Source organism: Monodelphis domestica, chromosome 5, assembly GCF_027887165.1.
Source record: "Monodelphis domestica isolate mMonDom1 chromosome 5, mMonDom1.pri, whole genome shotgun sequence".
NCBI classification, from domain to species: domain Eukaryota; kingdom Metazoa; phylum Chordata; class Mammalia; order Didelphimorphia; family Didelphidae; genus Monodelphis; species Monodelphis domestica.
In genome coordinates, this window is record NC_077231.1 from 126,320,520 (window position 1) to 126,346,370 (window position 25,851).

General features: G+C 34.9%; 1 protein-coding gene across 9 annotated transcripts in view; it reads right to left on the reverse strand.

Annotated features, from left to right (window-relative positions):
- Positions 1 to 366: 366 nt before the first annotated feature.
- Positions 367 to 25,851, reverse strand: part of EPS8 (epidermal growth factor receptor pathway substrate 8) — a 262,450-nt gene continuing 236,965 nt past the window's right edge. For all 9 annotated transcript variants that reach the window (XM_056799298.1, XM_056799296.1, XM_007503603.3 and 6 more), the window contains 4 exons: positions 15,282 to 15,507; positions 6,976 to 7,156; positions 5,813 to 5,942; positions 367 to 1,694 (listed from right to left, as the gene is read on the reverse strand). In XM_056799298.1, the coding sequence (XP_056655276.1) occupies positions 1,581 to 1,694; positions 5,813 to 5,942; positions 6,976 to 7,156; positions 15,282 to 15,507 (651 nt within the window). In that variant the 3' untranslated portion in view covers positions 367 to 1,580. The remainder of the gene's footprint in view (positions 1,695 to 5,812; positions 5,943 to 6,975; positions 7,157 to 15,281; positions 15,508 to 25,851) is intronic.

Sequence of the window (25,851 nt, forward strand, 5' to 3'; positions counted from 1 at the left end):
AAAAGTACTTTAAAGTGTTATTATTTGAAAAACATTATTAAGCACTTGCTGAGAGCAAAACACTGGGTTAAGAACTAGGGTTACAAAGGGAAAAATGAAAGACATTTCTCTTGAAGAAACTGCAGTTTAATGCAGAGCAAAGACATGTACACAAATAACTATGTTAGAAAAGTGAAATAAGTGCAAAGATGAGATCCAAAGGGCTCAGGGAAATCTGTTGACAGATATTAGTGTAACCTCAGCGAGGTAGGAGGGACAGAGAAGAAAGGCATTAAAGGGAGGGTAGAACTGGAGTTGAACCATAAGGAAGGCAGGGAATAAGAGATCTTAATCACTATCCCACTCTCCAATAAGAAAGACAAGTAATGAACATACAACAAATATTGTTTATTGCAGACTTTCAGCTGACATGTGAGGAAGGCACTATGAAAATTAATGAAACTAGATAATCTCTCTAAATGGATTTATGTTAAAATATACAACATTCTTACATAGCCTCTGTTTATATATGTGAAACAATAGAACATTTAGTGACAAAAATCATTGTTTCCAAAAATAACATTTACTGGGTACTACGTTTTTTTTAAAATTTCTTCTCTCTTTATCTAGAATTAAAACATATATAAATTAAATACTTTCTTTCAGAAAGAAAACTTGACACAGTTCAACACCTAAAATGGCCCCGATTTCCTTTTTTTTTTTACACTATTCTTTTCAAATAAAAAAAAATGGAAGCTTTCACTTTAAGAAAAATACTGCGATAAACATCAAAACATTTTCTGGATATTTCTTTAAGTGTTCTTTTTGTTGCATGTGTGTATTTGTGTCTACATTTTCCTCTTGTGCTTTTTCATATAACATGATTTGTAATCAATGAAAGAGGAACTAAATAAAAAAAAAACAGGCTATACAGACTGTGTTATCAACAGAGTCATGACAAACAAAACGCCTCACGAAAAATTCTATCTATTTATCAGAGGCCTTGTTGCACTTTTCAGTTAGTTCAAACGTTTCATCTTTCAGAGGTTGGCATTAAGAACTTGAAATAAATCTGTACATCCTGTCACTGAACATGTGAGATTAGAGACCTGAGTGAGCTGAGGCCAAACTAAAGAAAGCAAACACTCGGTATCACAGACATCACCATGACAGACTAAATTTAAACGATTTGAATTAAAAGCCATGTACAATTTACTACTGTCTCTGCTTTGTTGTCACAAATCCAAAGCTATGAAATATGGCTGCTTCATTGTTTGAGAGGGAATGAAATAATCCATCGAACAACACAACTCTCGTGTGGCTGGATGAATGAAAGATTTTTGTAGTTTAAAAAAAATCTGTTTTAAGCTTTTTTGTTTTATGTATGTATGTATGTGGCTGTGTATATATATATATTTATATATATATACACATAAAACAAATAAGCCCAGTGGCACACCCAGCTGCTGACTCAGATTTTCATTGTTCCTTTATGGCAAAAAATGATGTGTACCGAAAAATAACAACATGACATTCCCTTCATGGCTTCCTAAAACAAAACATTTTGGAATAATGCCAAGAACATCGGAGTTAAAAAATGATTAGTGACTGTTTCCTTCATCAAAAGATTCCACTCCTGAATCACTGGCAGCTGCACTAATTTTTTCTTGTCGTCTTCTCATGATTTCTTGGAGCTCAGAGCTCCCACTGTTATCCTGTAAAAACAAACAAAACATGTTCAGAGATGATGGTGACTGGATTGTGAGAGATGAAAGTCTGTCATGAAACAGCCCCATTAAACACTCCTCTGCTTTTAATTTAATAACAAAGTACTGTAGAAAGAGAACTGGATTTTGAGTCAGAAGACCTAGGTTTGAGTTTTGATTCTGTGATTACTACTCAGGAGTCAAATCACTTCTACAGACTCAGTTTCCTCATCTGTAAATTGAGCAGAGTTAGACTAGATGGTTTCAGTTGTGGCTTCTGACTTTTAAAATCCTATTGTTGCATCTACTTTTAGAGTGAACTGAAGGTTGGCCAACCCATTAGCTCTATTCCTTGGGTATGGCTATAGGATTTGGTATATAGGGTATGGCTACTTTTTTTTAACATAATATAATTTCCTTTATTTGCAAAATATGCTATGTGTTCTGTTGTTCTCCTACCTTACCACAACAAAATTGAGTGAAGTTGTAAACCTCAAATTTCCTTAGACTTATAATTGTTGAAAATTTCACCATTGGGATATTTCATACTTGGAAAATTTCTTACTGATAGTCTATTGGAATGGGAACCCCATTGGCATGGGAGGTTCTTTCTCTTCCCTTCTTAAGATTACTTTAGGACAGAGACCCTTTGCTGAACAATGGAAAGGACTTTGACCTATGCTTAAGCATAGAACAGGAATTTCTTTGAGTCTTGATTGATTTAGAATTGATACAATGGAGATACTTGGAATAAATCTCCACCCTATTCAGTCCTAATAGGATTGAGTAAGGGCTGCAGCCTAGATCAAAATTTAATTATTCCAATCTCTACCATACTCAAGTTAACAGGATTTAGAAAGGGCTGTAGCAAAGGAGTATAGATTTAATCATTTGAAAATATGACCTTCAACAGACATGTGCAAAAGCCAGAAACCTCTGGGCGGTCCTGGGTTAAGCGAGAGCCTCCATTGACAGGGAAATTGATGAAGAGTGATTGGTAGATGTGAGGACTGAGGGGAGGCAACTTGGATGGTGTCCTTAAAGATAGGAGGGTCTGGAGACTGAAGGAGGGGGTGGATTTTTGTGGTCGGTGTGGTTCCTGGGTCGGGGGAAGCTTGCTCTGAAGGAAGCTGAAGGTGGGGGCCTCTGAGACTGTTTCTCCATTTTGGACACGTGAGTAATAGGGACTGATCTCTTTTCTTTGCCCCAGCTATCTAAGGGCTTGGGCCTTTTGGCCCAGCCTAAACAGAGGGGGTATTTAAGCCCTATTCCCTTCTCTCCCCTTTCTCTCTCTATATATATCTCTAATTCCTTTCTTGCTCCTATTGTAATTAAACTCCAAAAAAGGCTGACGGCTGACTTGAGTTTTTCATTTAGGAATTACATAGCTGATTCCTGGGCGACCTTAAATTAATATATATCAGTCTTTTAAAGTGATTCCCTTGTAACAAAGTTAAATGAGAACATATGTAGATCTGAAGTAATATGAGCACCTTGTAAGAAAGAGATGATGAAATTATAAACACCAATAAAGCAAAGTAGACTATCAAATATTCCTTTGGGGTTCAAAGAATAAAAATATTTTCATTTATGGGAATTGTCTGTCAGAGGCGCAGATTGTTGCCAGAAAATAACAGATTTCCAACCCCTTTATTCTTGTGCATTTCCCTGAAATATGGTCTAGAAGGTAGGTCAACTTGGGCAACATTGACTTTTTTTTTTTGCTTTAACTATTTGTATAACTACAGGTATAGAGATAAGGAGGAAAAGAGAGGAAGGAAGGAGAGAGCTACCTCGTGAGCTGAGTCTGCTTTAGATGTATCAGTAGACCAAGGTCTAGATGCAGAGATGTGTGCAGGTCATATTTATAGATCTTATAGGGTGAATTTTAAAATTCCTACTGCCCTTTGAAAAGATAACTTCCATATGTGTGACAAAACTAGAATGCTGGAGGCCAATTTAGTATTTACACAGCTTTGAAACAAAACTGACTCATGATCACTAAATGGAAATTGGTCTTTATGGAACTAATAAGGCATCTTTGGATCCAAGTTAAAGAGCAAACCCTAAACTAATTCTTATTTGTAATTTGGAAAATATATATATATATATTGGGTTAAGAATTGTTGTAGAGTTCTCTATATCAATTTATTCTACTTTGAGCTGGCTAACTTCTCCATTTTTATAAGGTATATTTAGGGATAATCTGGTAACAATTTCAATTTCAAACCATTCCAAAACAATTCCAAAGAACCCATCTTTTCTGATGAATAATACTCATATAAAACTATAGCAGCTCTGAGATCTAGCAACAGGGAAATGTACCACTCTAGTCAATTTTGATGATAGCAGGGGGACTGAAGGTCCTATTGTTGTTATCAGTTTGCCCTACTCTTCATGACTCCATTTGGGGTTTCTTGGCAAAGACACTAGAGTGGAATATAAGACTATTTTGCAAAGCAGATTTGAGTCTTGCTTTGGTAAGAGTTTCCTCATCAACAATTTTCTATACCAAAGAAATCATAGGTCTGGCATGTGCATGGACTCAACATAGACACATACATCCCAACAGCTGCTACTAGGAAAGTCTCTTACTGGGCAATTATATATTTAGAACTGGAATGGCTCATGAAGATCTAGGCTGACCCCTTCATTTTACAGATGTGGAATCTTAGGCACCCAAAAGTTAACTGATTTACCCCTGAGGCACTCAAGTAGTAAACAAGCAGATCTCATCTTCAAAGCTAATGTCTCTGTCTCCATATTTAAGGCTCTTTCCATTGTACCCTGCTACATAGAGGTTCTCCTAGTCTAAGAAACATTACTTTCCAGCTTTCATAGTGCTGACTAAGAAAAGAGAAAACTTCAAAATTCTTAATTACAGAAGGATACATATTTCCTTAACACTTCCTAATTGATGCATCTTTTCCTGGCTTATTTTAGGCCTATAAACTAAAATATGCATGATCAGAAGAGGAAAACATTGAAAATTTTTTTCTTCTTTTTTTTTAATGCCCATTCTCTTAGATTTTTGCCTTTTGAAAAGGATTTTATAAAAAGTTGTTGGGTTTTTTTGCCACCCTTGAATATGTCAAGAGACAGCCAGGTAAAAAATTCTCTTTAAGATATAAATGATTCAGTCACTCCACAAAATGAGATTTAAAGGCTGATTGCTAAGATAGTCTTGGTGACCTCTTAATGTCCCTCCTAGCCCTTTGATATTCTAGAAAAACAGTACAATTAGGTTAGTTGTGGTTCCCTGATATCAAAAAAGTAGAAATGTGAAAATTTCAAAGCTTTAAGTCAAAATATGGATCCCTAATCCCTTTCCCTAATGCCCTGGATAGGTGGTTTGGGTGGCAAATATTACCTGACCCTAAGGAAAGCAAGTTTTTGCACCTCTGAGGAATCAAATATGGTTCTTTGCATTTTACAGAATTTGCAGCCACAAGCTATAGGACAGTCCCTAGAAATTCATCCATAGCTTTGGGGAACCTAATTAGGCACTGAGTCACTTAAAAGACTCAATGCTTTTGCTTCTTTGTCTTCTCTTTGGTACAACACAGAAATCTTGGTCTGTAAAACCAGTTGAATGTAGCCTTCGAATCTATAACCTATTAGGAACAATGGAATAAAATTCAGAGAGATTGGAAAGAAATCAGTGGTAGGTAATTTCACATCTAAGTCAAAATAAAGTTATGTGTAATTTAGTACTGAATGGTCTTTTTCACAAAATTTAGTATTGGATGACCTTTATTCTTTAAACATAAAAGTGTGCATTTGAGTATTTAAAACTTTGAACTATGCAAAAATTATTTCACAGACTTAGAATGAGCAAAGGTCCACTAAAAGGCAGTCAGGTCCCATGCTACCCAAAAAAGTAGGCTGAGACAGTCAAGAGCTCTGCAGTGGTCCCTTGCAAAAATGAAATAACTATCAAGGATTTGGGGTTTTTAGTTAAAAGCATTAATTTCACAAAAGCAGAGACACAATTAATTAAGTTGTGCAGAAAAAGAAAATTATTCATGAGAGGAGCAGTGGTTTTCTGCCTCCAGAATTCTTAATCTGAATACAATTTATTACTCATTGCTGTTGAAACATGTCAGTTTATGTTGACAGAATCTTACCTCTAATGCAGCTTTTTGCACAGTAATTTGGCTAAAGACTCTGGGCCCTTCAGGGCAAACAGTCCTCAGTTCATCTTTATTGAGAGAGAAAAGTTGTGCCCCACTCAGCACTCCAAGGCTATTGACAGTACTAAAAAAAAAAAGACAAAATATAATGTTAAAATATCCAGACAATAAGCAAAAATCGTCAAATCTAGGAAAAAGGTGTGTTTGATAAATTTATCTTTTCACAGTACAAGACTTTTTGGGGAGAGGATTACATTCCATTTAACTAGAAATCTGTTAACAATTCATAACGAGCATTGTGAGGCACTGCAAAAAGCTACAGTGCCTCAGACATCATTTCCCCCTTCTTCCCATCTCACTGAGTGCTATTATATTCTGAATCTTTAAAAACTGGTAAAGAGCATATTGTGAAAAAGGTTAAGTGGAACTAGATAAAAGGAAATTTGCAGTTTGCCTTACTGGCTTCAGGGATTTTTTTCCCCCTCCTTAAAATCTACTGGGATACTGTGGTTTGCCATCCAAGTAGGAAATAAACCAAAAATAAATTAAAGGGTTTTTTTTAAGTCTTTGATCAGAGATAAGATCATGTGACCACAATATTACTAAGGCAGATGTGATCTAATATTGTGTCAAGTAAGCTTTGGAGATAGCCTGTTTCTATCTGCTTGAGCAATGGCACCGGTTTAAGACACTTGTTATATATATATATATATATATATATATATATATATATATATATATATATATATATATATATATATATATATATATATATATATATATATATATATATTCTGTATGACTTGGAGGGGCTTTCTATTGACTCAACCATTTTTCAATAAGGGAAAAGAATGACGTAAGAGACCCAGTGCTTTTAGTTTATCCTAAGGAAAACAGAAATGAACAGATATTCCCAAACTATGGACTATGGACATTGACAATTTCTGTTTCTTTCAAATATTTTCATAGTTATAAAGGACTAAAATAATTATTTACTATGGGGAGAATACAATCCACCTTATAGAGCCTTTATTTAGCATAATGTTAGTGTTTGGGGAGACCTTTATTTAACACCAGTCAATATCTTAATGTTTTGGGGAGGGAAGGGAGTATCACATCTTAAACATCTAAAAGGAAATGTTTACAGTCAGACTTACACTGGATTGAATCCCTTCGACTGTAACCACATCTTCACATCCTCTGGTGTGGAATCATAAGTGATATTGACAACGGGCACATTCTGTCGTGGCACGTGGAATTTTTTCTGGGCAGCACTCCGACCGATGGTCAGTCTGTGAATAAGTTCATCTTGTACTTCTTCCATCTGAGATTTCCTTCCTACAAATACATTTTTGCATTTTTAATCTTTTAGCATTCAGATTTTTAAATGGAAGAGGCTATAGAGATGGAATTATAAAAGGATGCTACTATAAATCTCTACTATAGATTATGTCAGATAGATTTTCTATATTATGTAGCTATATCACATAGTTTATATTATAATCTCTATTATAGATTGCAAATGTAGGTCTGGAAGGAACTTGAAAGGCTATTTAGTCCAATCCCTTCATTTTACAGACAAGGAAACTGAAGCCATGGACATTGCTAAGGAAGTTAAGATTTACCCAGAGTCACACTTGGCAAGCATCAGAGGTGAAATTTTAATCCACGCCTACTGTCTCCAGAGATAGCACCCTTTCTAATATATCACTCCGTCTCTTCTTCATTTGGCAAAGGTTGTGACTTGCCCACAATTATAGTTAGTAGGGATGAAGTCAGGACTAACTAGTCTTCTGAATTTTTGTTTTGGTCTCCTTCAAAAGACAGTTCTGTGAATTTCAAAACTATTCTACCCTATTCAGACCATTCTTTAGAAGATTGGATTTAGCTATTTCCTGATCAATAACAATAGAGATACTTGGAATAACAGAATCAGGTCTTGGAAATTACATTCTCCACCCTACTCAGTGTAACAAGATTAGGAAGGGCTGCAACAAACTCAAGATTTAATTATCTGAGGAGATGGCCTTCAACAGACATGTGCAAAAAAAGGACAGACCTCTGGGCGGTCCTAGGTCAAGCTAGAGCCACCATTGGCACAAGTGAGATGCAGAAGTGAGGTAGAGAACAGCCTCTCTCCCGAGTTCTTGGGACTTCCTATGAGGAGGGCGAGAGTCAGTTTGAGGCTGGTGCTTGGAGTTGGAGGAGCCGGCGGACCGCTTTCCTTCCGATTGGTCATGTGAGTGATAAGGACTGATCCCTTTCCCTACCTTGGCTATCCAAGGCCTTAAAGCCCACTTTGGTTCAGCCTGAGCCAGAGTGGGTCCGAGTTAAACTTCTTTCCTTCTCTCCCTCTCCCTCTAATACTTTCTTCCTCCTGTTGTAATTAAAACACCATAAAAAATTTGGCAGCTGACTTGAGTGTTTCATTTAGGAATTACATTAGTGATTTCCTTGGCAACCTTAAATTAATATATATCAGTCTTTTAAAGTGATTTCAATATCACAGTTCTAAGCAACTTGCATACTATTCTCCCCACTTTTTGTTGCAAGGGGCATTTGATGGGAGCAGAGGAAGTATAAGAAAAACCAGCCAAAACATTCACTGACAAAGTTGGATTTCTCCCTCTTTAGCCTTTCCTCAAAACAAAGCATTCATACCTTCATAAATGATATACCAGTAAGGTATATTAGAGTACCCAAGATAAATCTATTTGCACTATTGTATCCCTCCCAAATGTACAATTTTCATAGAATCATGAATTTTACCAGGACCATCCAGGAGAAATGATCAGGAAATCATAGCTCATAAAGCAGCATATTCTATTTTTAGACAGATCTAATCATGATGCAAATTTTCTTTATTTAAGCCAACTCTCCCACCCTAAAACTTATATACACTAGACCCTTCTACTTTCTGTGAACATGTTACATATTCTTTTAATTACTGCATTCTGTTATTTCTTTCCACTAAGTTGAGTTTAAGGAAGGACTGGTACTATAATCAATACATCTACTCTGTTTTTATCCATATGATCAAGCTCCTATAAGGGTTAGTAGATGCTTTCCTAATTTCTTCCACTTGTATTTCGACATAAAGAGTGGTATAAACCATAGGCAACAATAGGGAGGGTCTTCACCCTCAGCTATCACTGAAAATACACAGCCTTCAGCTATCACTGAAAATACACAGTAATCTGGGTCCACCTTAACAATAAAATCTCTTTTTCTAAAATGTGGATGAAATGCAAAAATGAATACAGAGAAGCCACATTAAAAAATCTTAAAAGAGGCAATAACTACAAACATGTTTGGTTTATAAAAAAAGAAAATCAAAGTGCATACTTAAAAGTCCATATGCTTGTATGGCCTCATCAATGTGATAAATCTAAAGTTTGTAAAGTACTACAAAAGAAAACCATTATGTAAATTTGAGATGTTTTTATGTTATTTGTCAATGAAACTAAACATATAAGTAATTTTAGACAGGTTTGTTTATGTTTTATTTGCCAGTAAGGAAATAGCATCCTTCCACTTAATGAAAACCAGACAAAGATGTTGAGTCATTTAGTGTCAGGAGGTTTCTTAGTTCATCATAAAATTCCAACTATGCTTTTCTCCCATTGGATTATTCTCCATTTCCGCAGAATTGGACAGAGTACACACTGTTCCAACCTATAAACTGTTCTAAATGTAGACAGGGTTCTGGTGAACTTTGATCTAAGGAACAGAACTAGAGTTCTACAATGTCAAAGATCACCATGTTGAGAGAAAATAAATGAAACTCTATGGATTTAGTTAGAAAAAAAAATCATGGGATTGTTTTTTTCTAAGAGGAAAACTTTCCTCAAGACACACTAGCAAAGATATTCTTTTGGAATTTCTCATTTAAAAACATATTGTAAGTTTTTGTTTGTTTCTTTAAATAAAGAAAATTAAAAACACATGTAGTAATAAGCACATATACAAAAATTCCTTTAAATCTAGCTTTTGAGGCCTATTTTAATTCTAATGTATGTTACTCTCTATCAGAAAAAACTACTCTTCCATAAACTTCCTATTATACAAAACAGTAATTTGCAAAGGTGATGTTCTGAGATTCTAAGAAAGTAAATATATAAACTTAGATCAATTATTTTATATATTTTTAATTAAAATAAATTAGGATGGACCTAAAGGAGGCAGGTTGGCATGGAGGACAGGGCATAGGACTTGAAGACAAAAGAAATGCTTTCAGGAGTAAGTTATGCCACTTGCTAGTCTGTGATGACATTGTGCGAACTTCCTTCACATCTGTAACAAGTGTTTTATAAACTTTGTACCATCATGTAAATATAAATTGTTATTACAATTATTCTCAAAAGCTTCCTCACTTCATAAGATATTACAGAGTAGAGATGAGGCATAGGATAGAACTCTGAGGGAGAGCCACCCTTACAGGAGGCAGATGGATGACCAGGAGAATGAGATAAGAAGAAAGCTACAGAAGCCAAAGGAGGAGAGAGTAACCAGGAAGAAGAGGTGATTAACATAGTCAAAAGCTGTTGGGAGAACAAGAAAATTGAGGACTAAGAAAAAATGAGATCAATGCATTCCATCCATTGCACCAACTAGCTTTCTCAAATGTGGAGAAGAGACGAAGTTTATGATTTTCAATATTTTCAATAAAGTAAGAAGGTGAACTGAGGTCTTAAAAGAGGAATGAATGATCAAACATTAAGTGCTTTTTATGGACAAAGTATTTTATTAAAATACAAATAAAAAAAGACCCTACTCTCAAAAAGCTCACATTATAATTCTAACAGAAATGGAGGATTTCAAGTGTAAATAAGATGAAAAAGTCACATCTTCCATATTGGTAACCCTGGAAACTGATGATAAGGACAAGTGATGTTCGATATGGCAAGTTCTTGTAGAAGGAAAAGGAGCAGGAAGTGTACTTAGTAAAGACAATGGGGATCAAAGTATCCTCTAAGACTCAAGTGAAGGAGCAGAGGATGAACAAAGATTTAGAAGTTTTTAGATGTTGGGAGGTAGGAAGGAGGGAATAAATATTTATACAGACCTACTATATGCCAGGCACTGTGCTTTAGAAATATGATCTCACTGGATCTTCACAATTACCCTTCAAAGGTAGGAACTATTATTATCATCATTTTACATCTGAGAAAACTAAGGCAAATAGGTCAAGTGACTTGCCCAGAGTCACACAGTGTCTGAAGCCTGGTTGAACTCAGGTCTTTCTCATTCTAGGCTAGGTACTTCATCCACTGCACAAGCTGCCTCTACTGTGGAAAAGAGGAAATGAGGAAGTTTATGATAAATAGACTCAATACTTTTGGTAAAAAAGGAAGATGAACTGAGATATTAAAAGAGAAATGAATGAACAAAGCACATTTTAAAGTGCTTACTTGTTGCAAAACGCTTTGTTAGGTGCTGTGGATAAAAGTAGGAAAGTCAGATTCTATTCTCAAAGAGCTCACATTATAATTCTAACAAAATGGAAAGTTTCAGCTCAAAATCAGATGATGGCTGAGCTGGATGCAGGATCAGTGGTATTAGAGAGTGATGCCACTCCCAGGGTACCTGTGCTTATCTGCCTGTGGCAGTAATTGGTCTGCAGTTGTTTCTGGTGGTGATGAGGAAGATGGACCCCCTTCCTCAATAATGACTGTGGGGGAGAGGCTCGAAATAGATCTGGTGTTTGTGAGTAATTGTTATTCCCAAGGCTCTTGGAGGAAAGTTTGGAACAGTTTCTCTGTGGAATGTGACAGTGGCCAAGTGAAGATGAATAAAGCAATTGCTGTGGAGACTCATTTGGCATTTGATAATTAATTTGAACCAGACCCAATTTGAATGATTTTTTGAATTCCTCTAGTTGTGTCCAATGGCTTGAGAGTCAAATGGGGAATATGAATGGTGAAGATGACTCAAGGTTGAGAACTAGTAAGCTATGGATAGCAAAGAGACAAGGGGGTAAGGGATTTACCCATCAAGCCTTATTGAACTGATTAGCTCTAGGATTAAGATGTAAAGGGAAGAAATTGAGACTGAACTAATGAGAAATACCAGAAGAATGAGGAGGTACTAAAGGACCAGAGGTGATAGGAGGGGAAAAAAACTGATGGAATGTAGGAATGGGAGAGGCTCAAGGATATATGACTGGGTTCTGAGAGCAAAATTCCAGTTAAATTTTGAAGGCATAATAGTTGTGGTGACAGAGGTTTAAGGTATCCATTACTCTTCAGAATGATTGAGGGAGAAGAGAGTCTCAGATCAGAGGATATAAGATCAGTGAAATAGGAGGCCAGAGTATCCCAAAAATTGTCAACATTATTATTATAGCTGCTAAGGCTGGAAGTAGGGAGTGAGGTCTAGAGGAAAATGATGACCTCATTGTGGAATAAGGGTGTGTTAAGTAAAGATTGACAAATGATAGCAATTAGGACCAGGACAATATAGTCAAATGGAATGAACTTCAAAAATAGCAGATGCTGCTGAGTGATGGTATTAGAAATAAGGTCTGATGCTGGAAATGGGGAGGTCTTGAGAGAAGGTGTGGACAGCACTGGAGAGGAAAGGAATAAGGTACCTATAGGAGGAACCTTTACTTATGTGAACATGGACAAGGCACTTAAGTTCTTTGAAATTCTGTTTCTCATTTGAAATTTAAAAAATTAAATTTTTGAAAACATCATCACTAAGATTTCTGTGTATAATTGGTCTAGTCCTGGTGTTTTTTCTTTTTTTTTTCATTAACATCTCTTTTATAAGAATATCCCACAAACTGTGATGTTAGAATCCAAATGCACTACTGTCCTTGACAGTGAAGAAATATGTAATGTAAATCTTTGCAGGTCTTTTCATCTTTCATCTGCTTGGTTTCCTTTCAATTTCATACTTAAATGATGCCATTATATCGTTTCTCAGGTTTGTCACCAATCTTTCTTTAAATTGGTTTTTCTCCTCATTGGTTCTCACTATTTTATGAGGCACTATTGCTTTTGCCATTATTTTCCATAGGTTTAAAAAACTGTATTTGATATCTTTTGTTTTTATATGACCTTAATTTCCAAGTGTATGAGAGACAACTCTTGCTATAAAGAATAGAAAAAACTGCGACCAAAATTAAGAGAACAATTTATACAATGATAACTAAAGAGAAGAACATTTGGAAAGACTTTAGAATACCAATCACTTCAAACCAGGGGTCTAAACAAGTGAAGATAAAACATACTATTCATAGCTAAAAGGGAGATGATAAACAAAAATTCAGAAAGAGACACATTTTCAGATGTAGCTAATGTGGGAAGTTGTTTGCTGAATTATGTAGTTATATATTGAGGGATTTTTTCCTTTTAAAAAATTTGTTCAGTTTTGGTGGGTTATGTGAGAAACAGATAAATTAAAAAAACTTATATGAAAATTTCCACTCAGAGTTATCCACTTCTTCCCCATCAAGTTTTGCAAATAAATTATATTCTGAATCAGTATTGGCCTTGGCTTCTATAATTCTCCACTTAGCAATTAAGTCAAATGCATCCTGAAACAGCTTTTGGGTTAATTTTTTTGGAAGCAGATCTTTTTGTTAGGGCAAGAGATTTATATTGGTTAAACCAGTATAAAATTATTGTAGTCAGTTCTGATATCCTACCACCCATTCAAACCCATTTTCATCATTGATAACTGAATTATATAAATCAAATTGTGTTTTAATTATACTCCTCATCCCTGAACTAATTCTTATCTTAGTTCTCACAAATGGATTTTATAATTGTACAGTCAGCTGATTCAAGATTTACTCTGACATCAATAGTCAATCATTTCCTTTATGCTAAAGAATGATCAATGCAATATTTTGTGGAGTTATTCAATGCTTAACATATTCAATCCCTTCTGATTATTTTTTCATAAAAAGTATTCATCATATATGGGCAGGAAGTTTCTAGGTAATAAACAAGTCTTTGGTCTTTCTAATTTCTTACTTCTGAATCATATTTTTCATTGTTTTCACTTATCCTAATCTTTGCACTGAAGTCACCTCAAATAAAATTACATGATCTTTTAATTTGAAGGTTTTATTGAATTCTTTGCAGAATTCTCAATATCTGCAACAGGTTTTAGCATGTAAGCTTTCTCATCCTTCCCCTGGGGTTTTTTGAAAGAGAGAAGATATCTAAGCTTTGTGGGTATGGTACAGTAGCCAACTGAGAGTTTGTTAGGATGGGGAGATTAGAGATGCTTGAAGGCAGCAGGAAAGCTAAAGATAGGAAGATACTGAAAATCAGAGAGATTGAAATGATGGAAAGTACCAGCTGCAGGAAGAAATGGGAGGTGATCAAGAGATTTAAAGGGAAAAATAAAAGAGTGGAGCTTGGTAAAGAGAAAAGGCATCTCTTCATCAGAGACTGGAGAAGACAGGGCATGATATCAACAGATTTTCAGATACATAAGAAGGAAGAGGAGGAAACTTACTGTGAACTGCCTCTAGAAACTTTATAGGGTTACTTTAAGGATCCAATGAGATATTGGTTAAATGCTTAAGCTGTCTCACACATATCAGACACTTAACAAATGCTTGCTGTTCCCTCCCTCTTCCCTTTCCTGCTAGTTTCTGTGTAAAATATATGGCAAGGTCCTCTTCTGAGAGAGAGGTGGAGAAGTATGGAGACACTGGGGTGGAGGGGGAAGGTTTAAAACCATGTGAAGAGTACTATAAAGTCCATTAGAGAGGTTAAAAGGATTGCCTTGCTGTATTAAGAGCTTAGTAAAAATTAGGTAACAGATTTGAAGAGGACCCAGTCAATATATTTATGTAACTTCCTCCAGTATTATTCAGCAGTATATGGGTAAGATTGGAGAAGTTGGAGGGTAATCCAAGGGTTTGGGAAAGCGTGACTAATGAGATCTTAAAGATTATAGGTGACAACTTAACTATAAGGTCAAGATTGGGAAGGGAGGAAAATAGAGTCAGAGCAGGGGTGACAGAATGCTGAGAGGTAGAAAGAAAAGAGACAAAAATAGAGAAAGTACAGCTTGAAGGTGAATGAAACCCAATGAAAAATGGAAGGAGAGGAAGTGATGGCAAAATACGGAAACTTCAGAGTTCTTGATCACAGAAGAAGAAAACAATATAGATGATGGCTGCCACACTGTATGTCTAAAGCAGAACAAAGGGGTAGGTTACAACAGCTAAAGAGATTGATCACCTGGGTTTTCCAGAGAGTTTGGGACATCTCAGCACATATACCGAAGTCATCAAATATAAGGGCAGAGTCTCCTTCCAACACTGAGACTCTGGTTCTTAAATAGTTTTTTTCTAACTATTTGAAAGACTTAAGTTAATATATTGCTAGGCAGAAAGATATCTATGTTAAAAATGTTTCACTTGTAATAAAGTTGGGAATGCATGTAATTCATTGAATAAACAGCGGATATTTTCATGCCACCCTCAGAAACTTACGATCTGCAGGAAGTTGCTTATGTCTCTGGCTGTCTCGGACAATGCTGCTTCCACTGTCACTGGAGTTGCTGTTCTGGCGAGTTATATTTGCTGGTACTTTTGACACATTAATAGGAGCGGGTACAGATGGAGGAAGAGGGACAGGGGCTGATGCTGGTACTGGAGGAGGTGGTGAAGGAGCTGAAGGAGTGTCAGTGGGTCTGGGACCATAGTCCATCCTTTGTTTCTAAAAAGAGGCAAATAATGATTAGTTTCTCACCAAAGTTTAAAATAAAAGCAGATTTAAAAAATAAAAAAAAACTGTATACCCTTCCTATAGTTATATATAGCTAGCAATTAAATAGTACTTACTATGTGCTAGGCATTTTGCTGTTACTATCCTGTTTGATCCTCCCAACAAACCTCGGAAGTGGATACTATTATTATCTCCATTTACAGATAAGAAAACTGAGACAAAGGTTAAGTGACTTGCCCAGGGTCATACAGCTTGAAAACATCTGACCCTGGATGTGAACTCAGGCCCAGCAGTCTCTCCACTGTACTGTCTAGCTACTTAAAAAAAAAAATTCCTTCAATAAGAAGTTGTTACATATATTATTTTTTAATATCTATGCAATTATAGACAGTCTCCAAAATGCCAGAGGTTATATCTTGATAAAGGTTCAGCCTTTAAAGGCATTATTTAAAACACAATGTTAAATTCCAAATTAATATCACCACATTAAGTTTCCAATAAATACAAAAATCTCAAAAATATTAGAAGGTCCTCCAACATTAATTTACTCACATTGATTTAACTTAGATCAAATATAAACTGGTCAGTTTATTAGTTATCCTAATAGTTAATACCACTGAACCACCAAAATATCAAAATATTCTTTATCTTAAATATTGATGTGCTAAAAATGAAGTTATAAATTCAAATATTTCTGAATGACTTCACATCTCTCTCCCATTCCATAAGAGGGTAGTATTTCTTTTAGAGACCAATGGAATATTCTTTAAGAATAAATGACCATAATGCTATTTATGGTAGGCTGTTACTTTTCAAATGATCTCCCTTTCTATTACTACTTTATGCTATTAACTCAAATGAGAAATTCTCTTTATTAAAAAGGCATTTTTTGAATGTTTGGAAATGACCAAATAAAATAATGTTTAAAAATACAAACTAACAAAAAAAAGTCATTTTTCTGAAAGTCAAGTTATATTTATAATATAGTCTCTGTCATCATGCTTGTGATTATGGATTATATGTATAAACAGAAATATTAATATGTGAAACTGTGAATGATAATGTAGATAGATTTGGCACAAGTGTAATGATTGTGTTATTTTATTTGAGTCTAAAACACCAATCTAAAGCTATTCCAGTGACTGAAAAACATTTGTCAAAATATTCTATTCTAAGCAGAAATCACTTCAATTCATAGATAAATGTATACTGATATATTTCACATTTTCAAGTCATTTAAAAAAAATTCTAGCATTCCTCATATTAATGAAACATCCCTGAGACAGAGGTAAACTTCAAGTTATAAGCATCATGAAATGTAAAAGGAAATTCCCCAAAAATCTGACAATTCTGTCAGAAGAACATTTGCTTTCAATACCATATTGACATAAAGACAAAGTTCAATATTCTAACAAAGCACAGGAGACCTGAAAATGTACATAAACCATTGTTCCATTTAAATGTGATTCATATAATTACAACATTAATCCTTAGAATTCTTCATAGTTGGATTTTGGAATCTTGATTTAGGAGTGAACCTTTCAACTTTATGGTGGTACTCTAAAAGTTGTCCATCATGAGCCAATGGGTAAAGAAAAGGTCAGGAAGGATAGAAGAATCAAAGAAGGGAAGTCAAAGGGGAAAAGGTGTCTACATTGCTCATGTTTACATTATTCTTTATAAACACTTTCAAATCTAAGAAATGCTAAATGTGTAATAAGGAGGAACATCACAACTCTATTAAAAAAATCTTCCTATATTTGTGCTAATATGCAAAGCAATTAAAATATAGAACCCCAAATAGTATCAAAACTGAGTACTTATAAAGAAAAAAATCAAGGGATATAAAATATCCTTTTAATGTGAAATTCTAATACACATAATTATATGAACTATTATGCTCATAAATATTTCAGAAGTAAAAGCAGGGCTCTATATTTTTCAAAGGTCTTTTGAAATATCTTATTTTTATCTTCACAAAAACCCTGGGAGGTAGGTGTTATTATTATCCCTATTTTTCAGAGGAGGAAACTGAGGCAGAGATTGAATAAATTGATTTGATCTCTGTTCTTCTGAACTTTGGATCTGTGCTCTATCTACTGTACCTTCTAACTAGTTTATGAAGGGTTAAAGATTAAAAAGGTTTTTAAACTTCAAACTTCTGCAGAAATGCTACAAAGCATTCACACACCCCCGAAAAGCAAAAACCATTTGGGTTTTGCTATCCTGTAAGTGATTTCATAAAAAATAAAATAAAATAAGCTTAACATAGTGCACCATAATCATAGCCATGCATAAAAGCAGGTATTCTAAAGTATTTTTGGTCTCTAGCATCTGATTTTGCTTCATAATATAACTAATTTCCAGGTGGAGATGAAGGGGAAGAGAGAGATCTTAGGTGGGAGAAGAGGGAGGTACATGTAATAATGCAATAAACAGCAATCTATACAAGCAAAGAAATCAGCTATTTTTTTTAAATCGCTTTTTTACTCTCAAGGAAAAACTCACTTAAAATTACTTTTAACTATACATTTGTTTTTTTACATATATCAATTTTCTATAGCCTAGGGTAAAAAATCACAAAAGGCTATCCTCCCTCCCCATTTCTCCCAATTAATCCTGTTTCCTACTTAAAACAACAACCAAGGCTGCTTATTATGAAAAATAAAGATTGTTTGACACTGGCTGGGAGTGTGAGGTGAGATAGAACCATGAGCCAGCAGTTAAGATTTTTAACTACTTTTTACCCTTTCCCTTCTTTTTACCATTAGTTTTCCCTCTCTCTTCACCTCCATTTCTCTTACACCCCCTCTATTACAGAAGTGAAGAGCTCCTATCCAAAATAAATACCAGTTCTATAAATAAAGATGTGAAACTGTAATGGAAAGGGTGATCAGGAACTTGTACTGGTCTACATAATTTTAAAATATAACATATCAATATTTTATTTTTATTTATTTTGTTACATATTTACCAATTGCAATTTAACTGGTTAAGGATCATTTGGGACCACTGTGGGCTGCATATTTGACACATCTGCTATAAAGTATGGCAGGTGCTAGAATCTTTTTCTCTGGGGTCAAAGGGACTTAAAGTTGGGAAGAAAATAAAATCTTACATAAATCTTTTCATCATTTCTCTCCAAACATACTATCCATGAAAAATTATAGATTGTTACAGTAATCTTCCTGGTAAGAGGCAAAATTATTAGGAAAAGGAGGAAAGTTTGATGCTATAATTAGATTGCCCCATTTGTAGCTCATTTAGCTCCCAAAGGTCTCTGTACTTAGTATTGCTTAAGAATCTAATAGAAGAGAATTTAATAGAATTTTTTCACTGATTATAGTACAATTTTAGGTATCCTTTAATAGTCAAAACAAGACTCCCAAATATTAGTGAAGCTTGCTAAGAATGAGAGATAAGAACCAGACAGATGTATACAGAATTCTGCTTACAAAGAAAAAATGGGTGATAAGAGTGAATTGTGCAAATAGACAAAATGAAGATATAAAATAAGACCAATTGAAAAAAATTTAAAGCTACTTGAATTATAAGATCTTTATTATTATTATTTATTTTATATATTATTAATTATTTATAATTATAAGAATTATAAAAATCTAAAAATTCAGAAGAGTTAGAGACTCTGCTATAGAAACTAAACATAGTTGGCACATGTCAAGTGACTAAAAGCCAGAGGATGAAACCAACCAAGTAGTTTAAAAACAAATCATCATGACGGGGAATGTGCATTACCTCAGACAGCTCTCCAAGTAATTGCTATTAAGAAAATGAGACAAATCATACACATCACATGAGAAAATCAGAATGTGGACCAAAATAATATTATCATTGCAAGTTATATGTGAAAAGAAAATGTTAACTTATTTTTTTGTCTAATAAAATTATGTATTCTTTGTCCTATATAACCAAAGGAATTAATACTGCAAGCTTTTCTAAGTGGTCTCCATCACTATTACCTACTAGGGCAAATTGAAAACAAGCTTGAAGATTGACTAGATTTTTATTTTTCTAAAGTATGATTAAATTTTAGGTTTCAGTTGACTGATTAACAAAATCAAATAGGCTTCCATCTTATTCTTCCCTTACTATAATTTTCAAGTAACAAAATGTATATTGTTACACAGGGCCTCCTTATTTTAGATTTCTTTTTCCTTTTAATGATTAAAAGCTACATTTTTTAAGAATCTGATAATTATATTTAGTGCCATACCCATTGAACTACCAAAAAACTTTTTTACTGAATTAGAAAAAAAACATAACAAAGCTCATTTGGAAGAACAAAAGATCAAGGATATCCAGGGAAATCATGAAAAATAAAATGCAAAAGAAGAAGGACGTGCAGTCCCAGATCTCAAACTACTATAAAGCAGTGGTAATCAAAACAATTTGGTACTGTCTAAGAGACAGAAAGGAGGATCAGTGGAATAGACTTGGGGTAAATGACATCAGCAAGATAGTCTATGACAGGCCCAAAGAGCCCAGCTTTTGGGATAAAAATCCACTATTTGATAAAAACTGCTGTGAAAATTGGAAGACAGTATGGGAGAGATTAGGTTTGGATCAACATCTCACACCCTACACCAAGATAAACTCAGAATGGGTGAATGACCTGAATATAAAGAAGGAAACTGTAAGCAAATTAGGTGAACACAGAATAGTATACTTGTCAGATCTTTGAGAAAGGAAAGACTTTAAAAACCAAGCAAGAGCTAGAAAAAAAATCACAAAATGTAAAATCAACAATTTTGATTACATCAAATTAAAAAGTTTTTGTACAAACAAAACTAATACATCCAAAATTAGAAGGGAAGCAACAAATTGGGAAACAATCTTCATTACAAAAACCTCTGACAAAGGTCTAATTACTCAAATTTATAAAGAGCAAAACCAATTGTACAAAAAAATCAAGCCATTCTCCAATTGAAAAATGGGCAAGGGACATGAATAGGCAATTTTCAGCCAAAGAAATCAAAACTATTAATAAGCACATGAAAAAGTGCTCTAAATCTCTTATAATCAGAGAGATGCAAATCAAAATAACTCTGAGGTATCACCTCACACCTAGCAGATTGGCTAACATGACAGCAAAGGAAAGTAATTCATGCTGGAGGGGGTGTGTCAAAGTTGGGACATTAATTCATTGCTGATGGAGTTGTGAATGGATACAACCATTCTGGAGGGCAATTTGGAGCTATGCCCAAAGGGCGATAAAAGACTGTCTGCCTTTTGATCCAGCCATAGAACTGCTGGGTTTGTACCCCAAAGAGATAATAAGGAAAAAGACCTGTACAAGAATATTCATAGCTGCACTCTTTGTGGTAGCCAAAAATTGGAAAATGAGGGGATGCCCATCAATTGGGGAATGGCTGAACAAATTGTGGTATATGTTGGTGATGGAATACAATTGTGCTAAAAGGAATAATGAACTGGAAGAATTCCATGGAGACTGGAACAACCTCCAGGAAGTGATGCAGAGTGAGAGGAGTAGAACCAGGAGAACATTGTACGCAGAGACTGATACTCTGTGGTACAATCGAATGTAATGGACTTCTCCATTAGTGGCAATGCAATAACCCTGAACAACTCAGAGAAAAAACACTATCCACATTCAGAGGAAAAACTGTGGGAGTAAAAACACCAAAGAAAGACAACTGCTTGAATACATGGATCAAAGGGATATGGTTGGGGATGGTGACTCTAAATGAACATCCTAGTGTAAACAACAACATGGAAATAGGTTCTGATCAAGGACACAAGCAATACCCAGTGAAATTGTGTGTGGGCTGTGGGAAGGATAGGTGGAGGGGAGGGAGGGAAATAATGTGCTTATTGTAAACAAGGAATAATGTTCTAAATTGACTAAATAAACTAATTCAAATTTAAAAAAAGGAAAAAAAGAATCTGATAATTACATGGCATAGCTAATAGCTTATATATTTGCTGCAGAAAAGCCAGGGGCCATGAGTTTCAAGCAGAAAACTTGACTCTACAGGATTGTGCACTGTAGATGGAATTTGGAAATTGACAACAGTCTAACTTACAGTTATCCAAATAATAAATAAATTATATGGACAAAATTTTCACATCTGAAACCTAAGTGTTATTGAAAATTAATGTGTATAGTAGGAAAATATTCAAAGCTCTTTTTATAGAATGAATGGGATAAAAAGTGTGATACTGAAAGAGAGGGAGTAGTTACAGCAGCAAGTACAAAAGAAAGAATTTGATATATAGGGTCCTGACATGAACAAATATCTTAGAACAGTAACAACTCATGAACATGGCAACTATTTGTTAATGCTTTCTCTCTTCTCAAATTATTTTGTATTTACTTATCCTGCATAGTGGTATTTCTCAGGAGAAAATATGCTCCTCTGTACCAAGGACTATCTTGATGTTCGCCCCTTTATTCATAGTACTTTACATATAGAAGTCATCTAAACCATTTTCAATAAATGAAAACTAACTCAGTACCATGTGGACAGTGGGCATCATCTATATTCCATGAGTACAAGAAAGAAAAAATATTTTCCTTCCTCTGTCCCACTCCATTCACATCTCCTAATACTTGACATGACACCTAGTGAATGCTTAAATTTCTTAGGGACAAAAATGAAAGCAATAAAAAGCCTCTTTCTTCACAATTAAAGAAAAGGCTAAAAATGTAAATGCCATTGGGAATGGTACCAGAATGACATACCTAGTTCCAGTAAAATGTAACGGAAATGTCACATCAGATCATTGTCTGAGAAAAAGCTTATATGAGGCGGGAGGATGACAGCCTGAGAATTATATGTAATGTGAAGGTGTTATAGAGAAGGGCAAAGAAAAGGAACTAATATACAATTTTATCCAGCAAATATAAGTTTCTTCTTTGAATTGTTGTTTTTGTAGTTGTCATTTGTCCTCTTGTTTTGGAAGAGGACCAATGACAACACAATGTGATGCCTTGTCTTCTGTGTGAATTAGATTAGAGGCAGAGCTGCACAAAGCCATCATCCTCATTCTCTTTCATGGTCATGCAAGTCGAGTGGCAAGATGAAAGTCAGGATGACTGATGATGGCCAGGATGCTGTGGATGACCTTGGCATCTCTGATGCCTCACCAAGCTTTCAGTGCTTTATTGCATCTGCTTTGGTTTCCTCCATTGCCACTGGAACAAATTGTTCTCATCTGCCCATTCCACTGAAAGAAGTCTTCACAGGTTTGGGATAAATGTATCCTTAACTCACTATTGGGCTTGAGACTTGTCAATTATCCTCAACCTGATCTCGTCTATCTGCTGGGATGCTTTTACTGGTGTTATAGGTAAATCAAAGCTGTTATTAATAAGCTAAAGCTGTTATATAGACAGCTGTTAGGGGGTTAAACTATTGTGCAGGCAGTTGATAAATGTCCTGAAGCAGTTTGGTACAACCCTTATTTATTTATAGGAAATGTGGGATAGTAAACAGAAATTAAGAGAAGGATATTCTATCTCCAAATCTTATACTAATCAAACTCTAAATTCTATACTAAAAAATATCTAAATAATCTTCCCAAATCTAACTGCTTTCTTTGTAGTTTCTTCTTGCCTGTCAGACAGGCCTCCTTAACCTTACTCTCACTATCTTCTAGAATATTTTCTCGCTAACTAAGCTATACTAATAGATGAACATTTAATTGATAATGAACTCCTTAACTGAAACCCAAAAGCCAACTGTCAGAGAGACCTCTTGACAGAGAGTGAACCTGAACAGCTCAGGACTCCAGTTTCTTCTGATATACAGAGAAAAAGTCCACCAGCACCTTCCTACTCTCCAACCAAAGCCAGAGCAAAATGGAGGTCCCAACTGACTCCCTTCACTAGTTTTAGGATTTTCTCTTAAAGGCTGGAAGCAAGATCTGTCTGTTCCTTCTTTTTAAAGTGACAGAGCTGTCTGTGGCTGCCTCCTATGGAGACAGTGTCCAAATTAAACCCTTCCTCTAATCTAAAACTGCTGCTTCTAACAAGATAAATGAAATTAAGAAATTCCTTATAACACTGGGATGTGGCCATACATGCTATAGTTTCTTGGAGCCACAGTGAGAAATGGGAGAAAAGTGGACATGAAAAATGAATGAGCAACCTTCAGAAGGGCTCAGCAAGTTCTCACACTAGAGGTGTTAGTTCTTCCTGAATGCTATTCATTTTTTTTTTGAGAGAAGTTTGCTAAAGACAAAGCCTTTTTTTCTTTTTTTAAGACCCATACCTTCCATCGTAGAATCAATATTGTACATTGCTTCCACCATAGAAGAATGCTAAGGTCTAGGCAATGGGGGTTAAGTGACATGCCCAGAGTCACACAGCTGGGAAGTGTCTGAGGTCAGATTTTAATCCACTGAATCATCTAGCTACCCCTGCCTTCTTTATTTAAAAGTAGTTTCTTAGAAGGTTATAGAAAGTTGGTTCAAATTTTTCTTGATGTGAAATGCATGGATTAAAGAGATGGGACTACCTTACCTCATTTTTAAAGGTGAAAACCACTTTACTTAATATTTAGGATTATGTCCTAAAACACTGTGACCTACATTCAATGAATAATTCTAGATATGGCTGTACCAATCTATGTCAGAGGTGCTTGAAATTGAAGTTTGAAAGGAGAAATTAGAGTTTAAAAGGAGAAATTTAGATACTGAATAAACAAGTGAATTGCCCAAGATTGGAGAAATAGCTTATGGAAGAGTCACTTCTACTTCCAGTTCTAATATCTTTTCCAGTGATGTCATTTTTAGATAAAGCACTGTATTGATTGCTTCCCCCCATCAAAGTGTCACTGTCTATATTAGTATATGAGTTTCTTACCTCATTTTCCAAATTTTTTAGAGACACCAGGAATTTGTCCAAGACCAGTCTTATATTTCAATTGAGTTGGAAGCACATGATATGAATTTACAGAAACTAAGAATTGCTGAGACATCAACTAATCCAACTCATCCATAACTTGTTCCCCAGACAACAATGCTATTAAACCATCATTCAGCGTCTGCTTAGAAGACCTCCAAAGTAACTCACTCCAAATAAGAATAGATCAAATTGTTATTGTTTTTTCTTATATCAAGTCCTAATCTACTCCTTTTTAATTTTTATCTGTACTCCTAATTTTGCTTCTGGAGCTGAGCTGAATAATATAATCTCTCTTTCATAGCAGATACTTTCAAATATTTAGGTCATACTAGAAATGTTATTTTGAGATGCAAAAATTAAAATTAATCACCAGACTATTCATTGTAAGGTTTTGTGTTTTGTTTTAGCTACGCATTTTCCAGTACAGGTTCCTCAAACCTTTCTCTGGGGAGCAATCATTTTTAGTTTCCTTGAAGCTTTGGGACTTCCAAAATTTCAGAGCTGAAAAAGCCCTTGGAAATGGTCTAGTTCAATATCTTATATTATACAAGATAAAACTGAGGACCAGAGAGGAAGGTAACTTGCCCCAAAATACTCCATGCTTGCTTGATAGGAATACCAGCATCCAATGGATTAGGAGCATGATAGTAGCAATCAACATGGAGATTTACTGGATTAAAGCTTTTCTGTGTATCAGTAAATTTGGATCTACTGGGTGAGGAGTCTAGTTCCAATGGTTTGTCAAAGATATGGCATTAATGTTGTTATTGTGCTACAATGAGCTGTAGGTGCTCTATTTCATCAATTGAGACCATGAATTCTTCATAGTTTTGCATGTGTCATGGCTATCTTGGACAGTTTGGTGAAGCCTATGGACTCCTCAGATTAATGTATGTTTAAATGCATCAAAACACATAGAGTTACAAAGGAAGCCAATTATATTAAAATAAATATATTTTTTTAAGAATCAAGGTCCAGGACCACAGATTAGGAGCCATGAGTTAATACAAAGCATATGACAATCCTAACAGCTACTGAATAACAAAAGATAGTTTATAATAAACACTACTATAATTAATTTCCCAATAAAATGTGCTAATATCTTACTTCACATTTGGAATTATTCTATTCGTTTTTACTTTTTTTGTGTCTTAAACTCATTGAAGAAAACAAGTCTATCTTTTAGAAAATCCTCAAATAAAAAATTAATTAATGATTTAATTTCACAATAGGATGATGTCACTGACTACATTCAGATGAAACTGGATTAAAATTCTGACTTTGAAACTTACTTCCTGTTTAACTTTGGCCAGTTTCCTTACCCTGCCTGGGAGTCTACTTTCCTCATCTGTAAAACAAGGAAGTTGGACACACTAGCCTCTAAGTTTCCTTCCAGTTGTAGATTTACAGTCCTAGGATCTTATGTTGTCATTTGATAGGGAAAT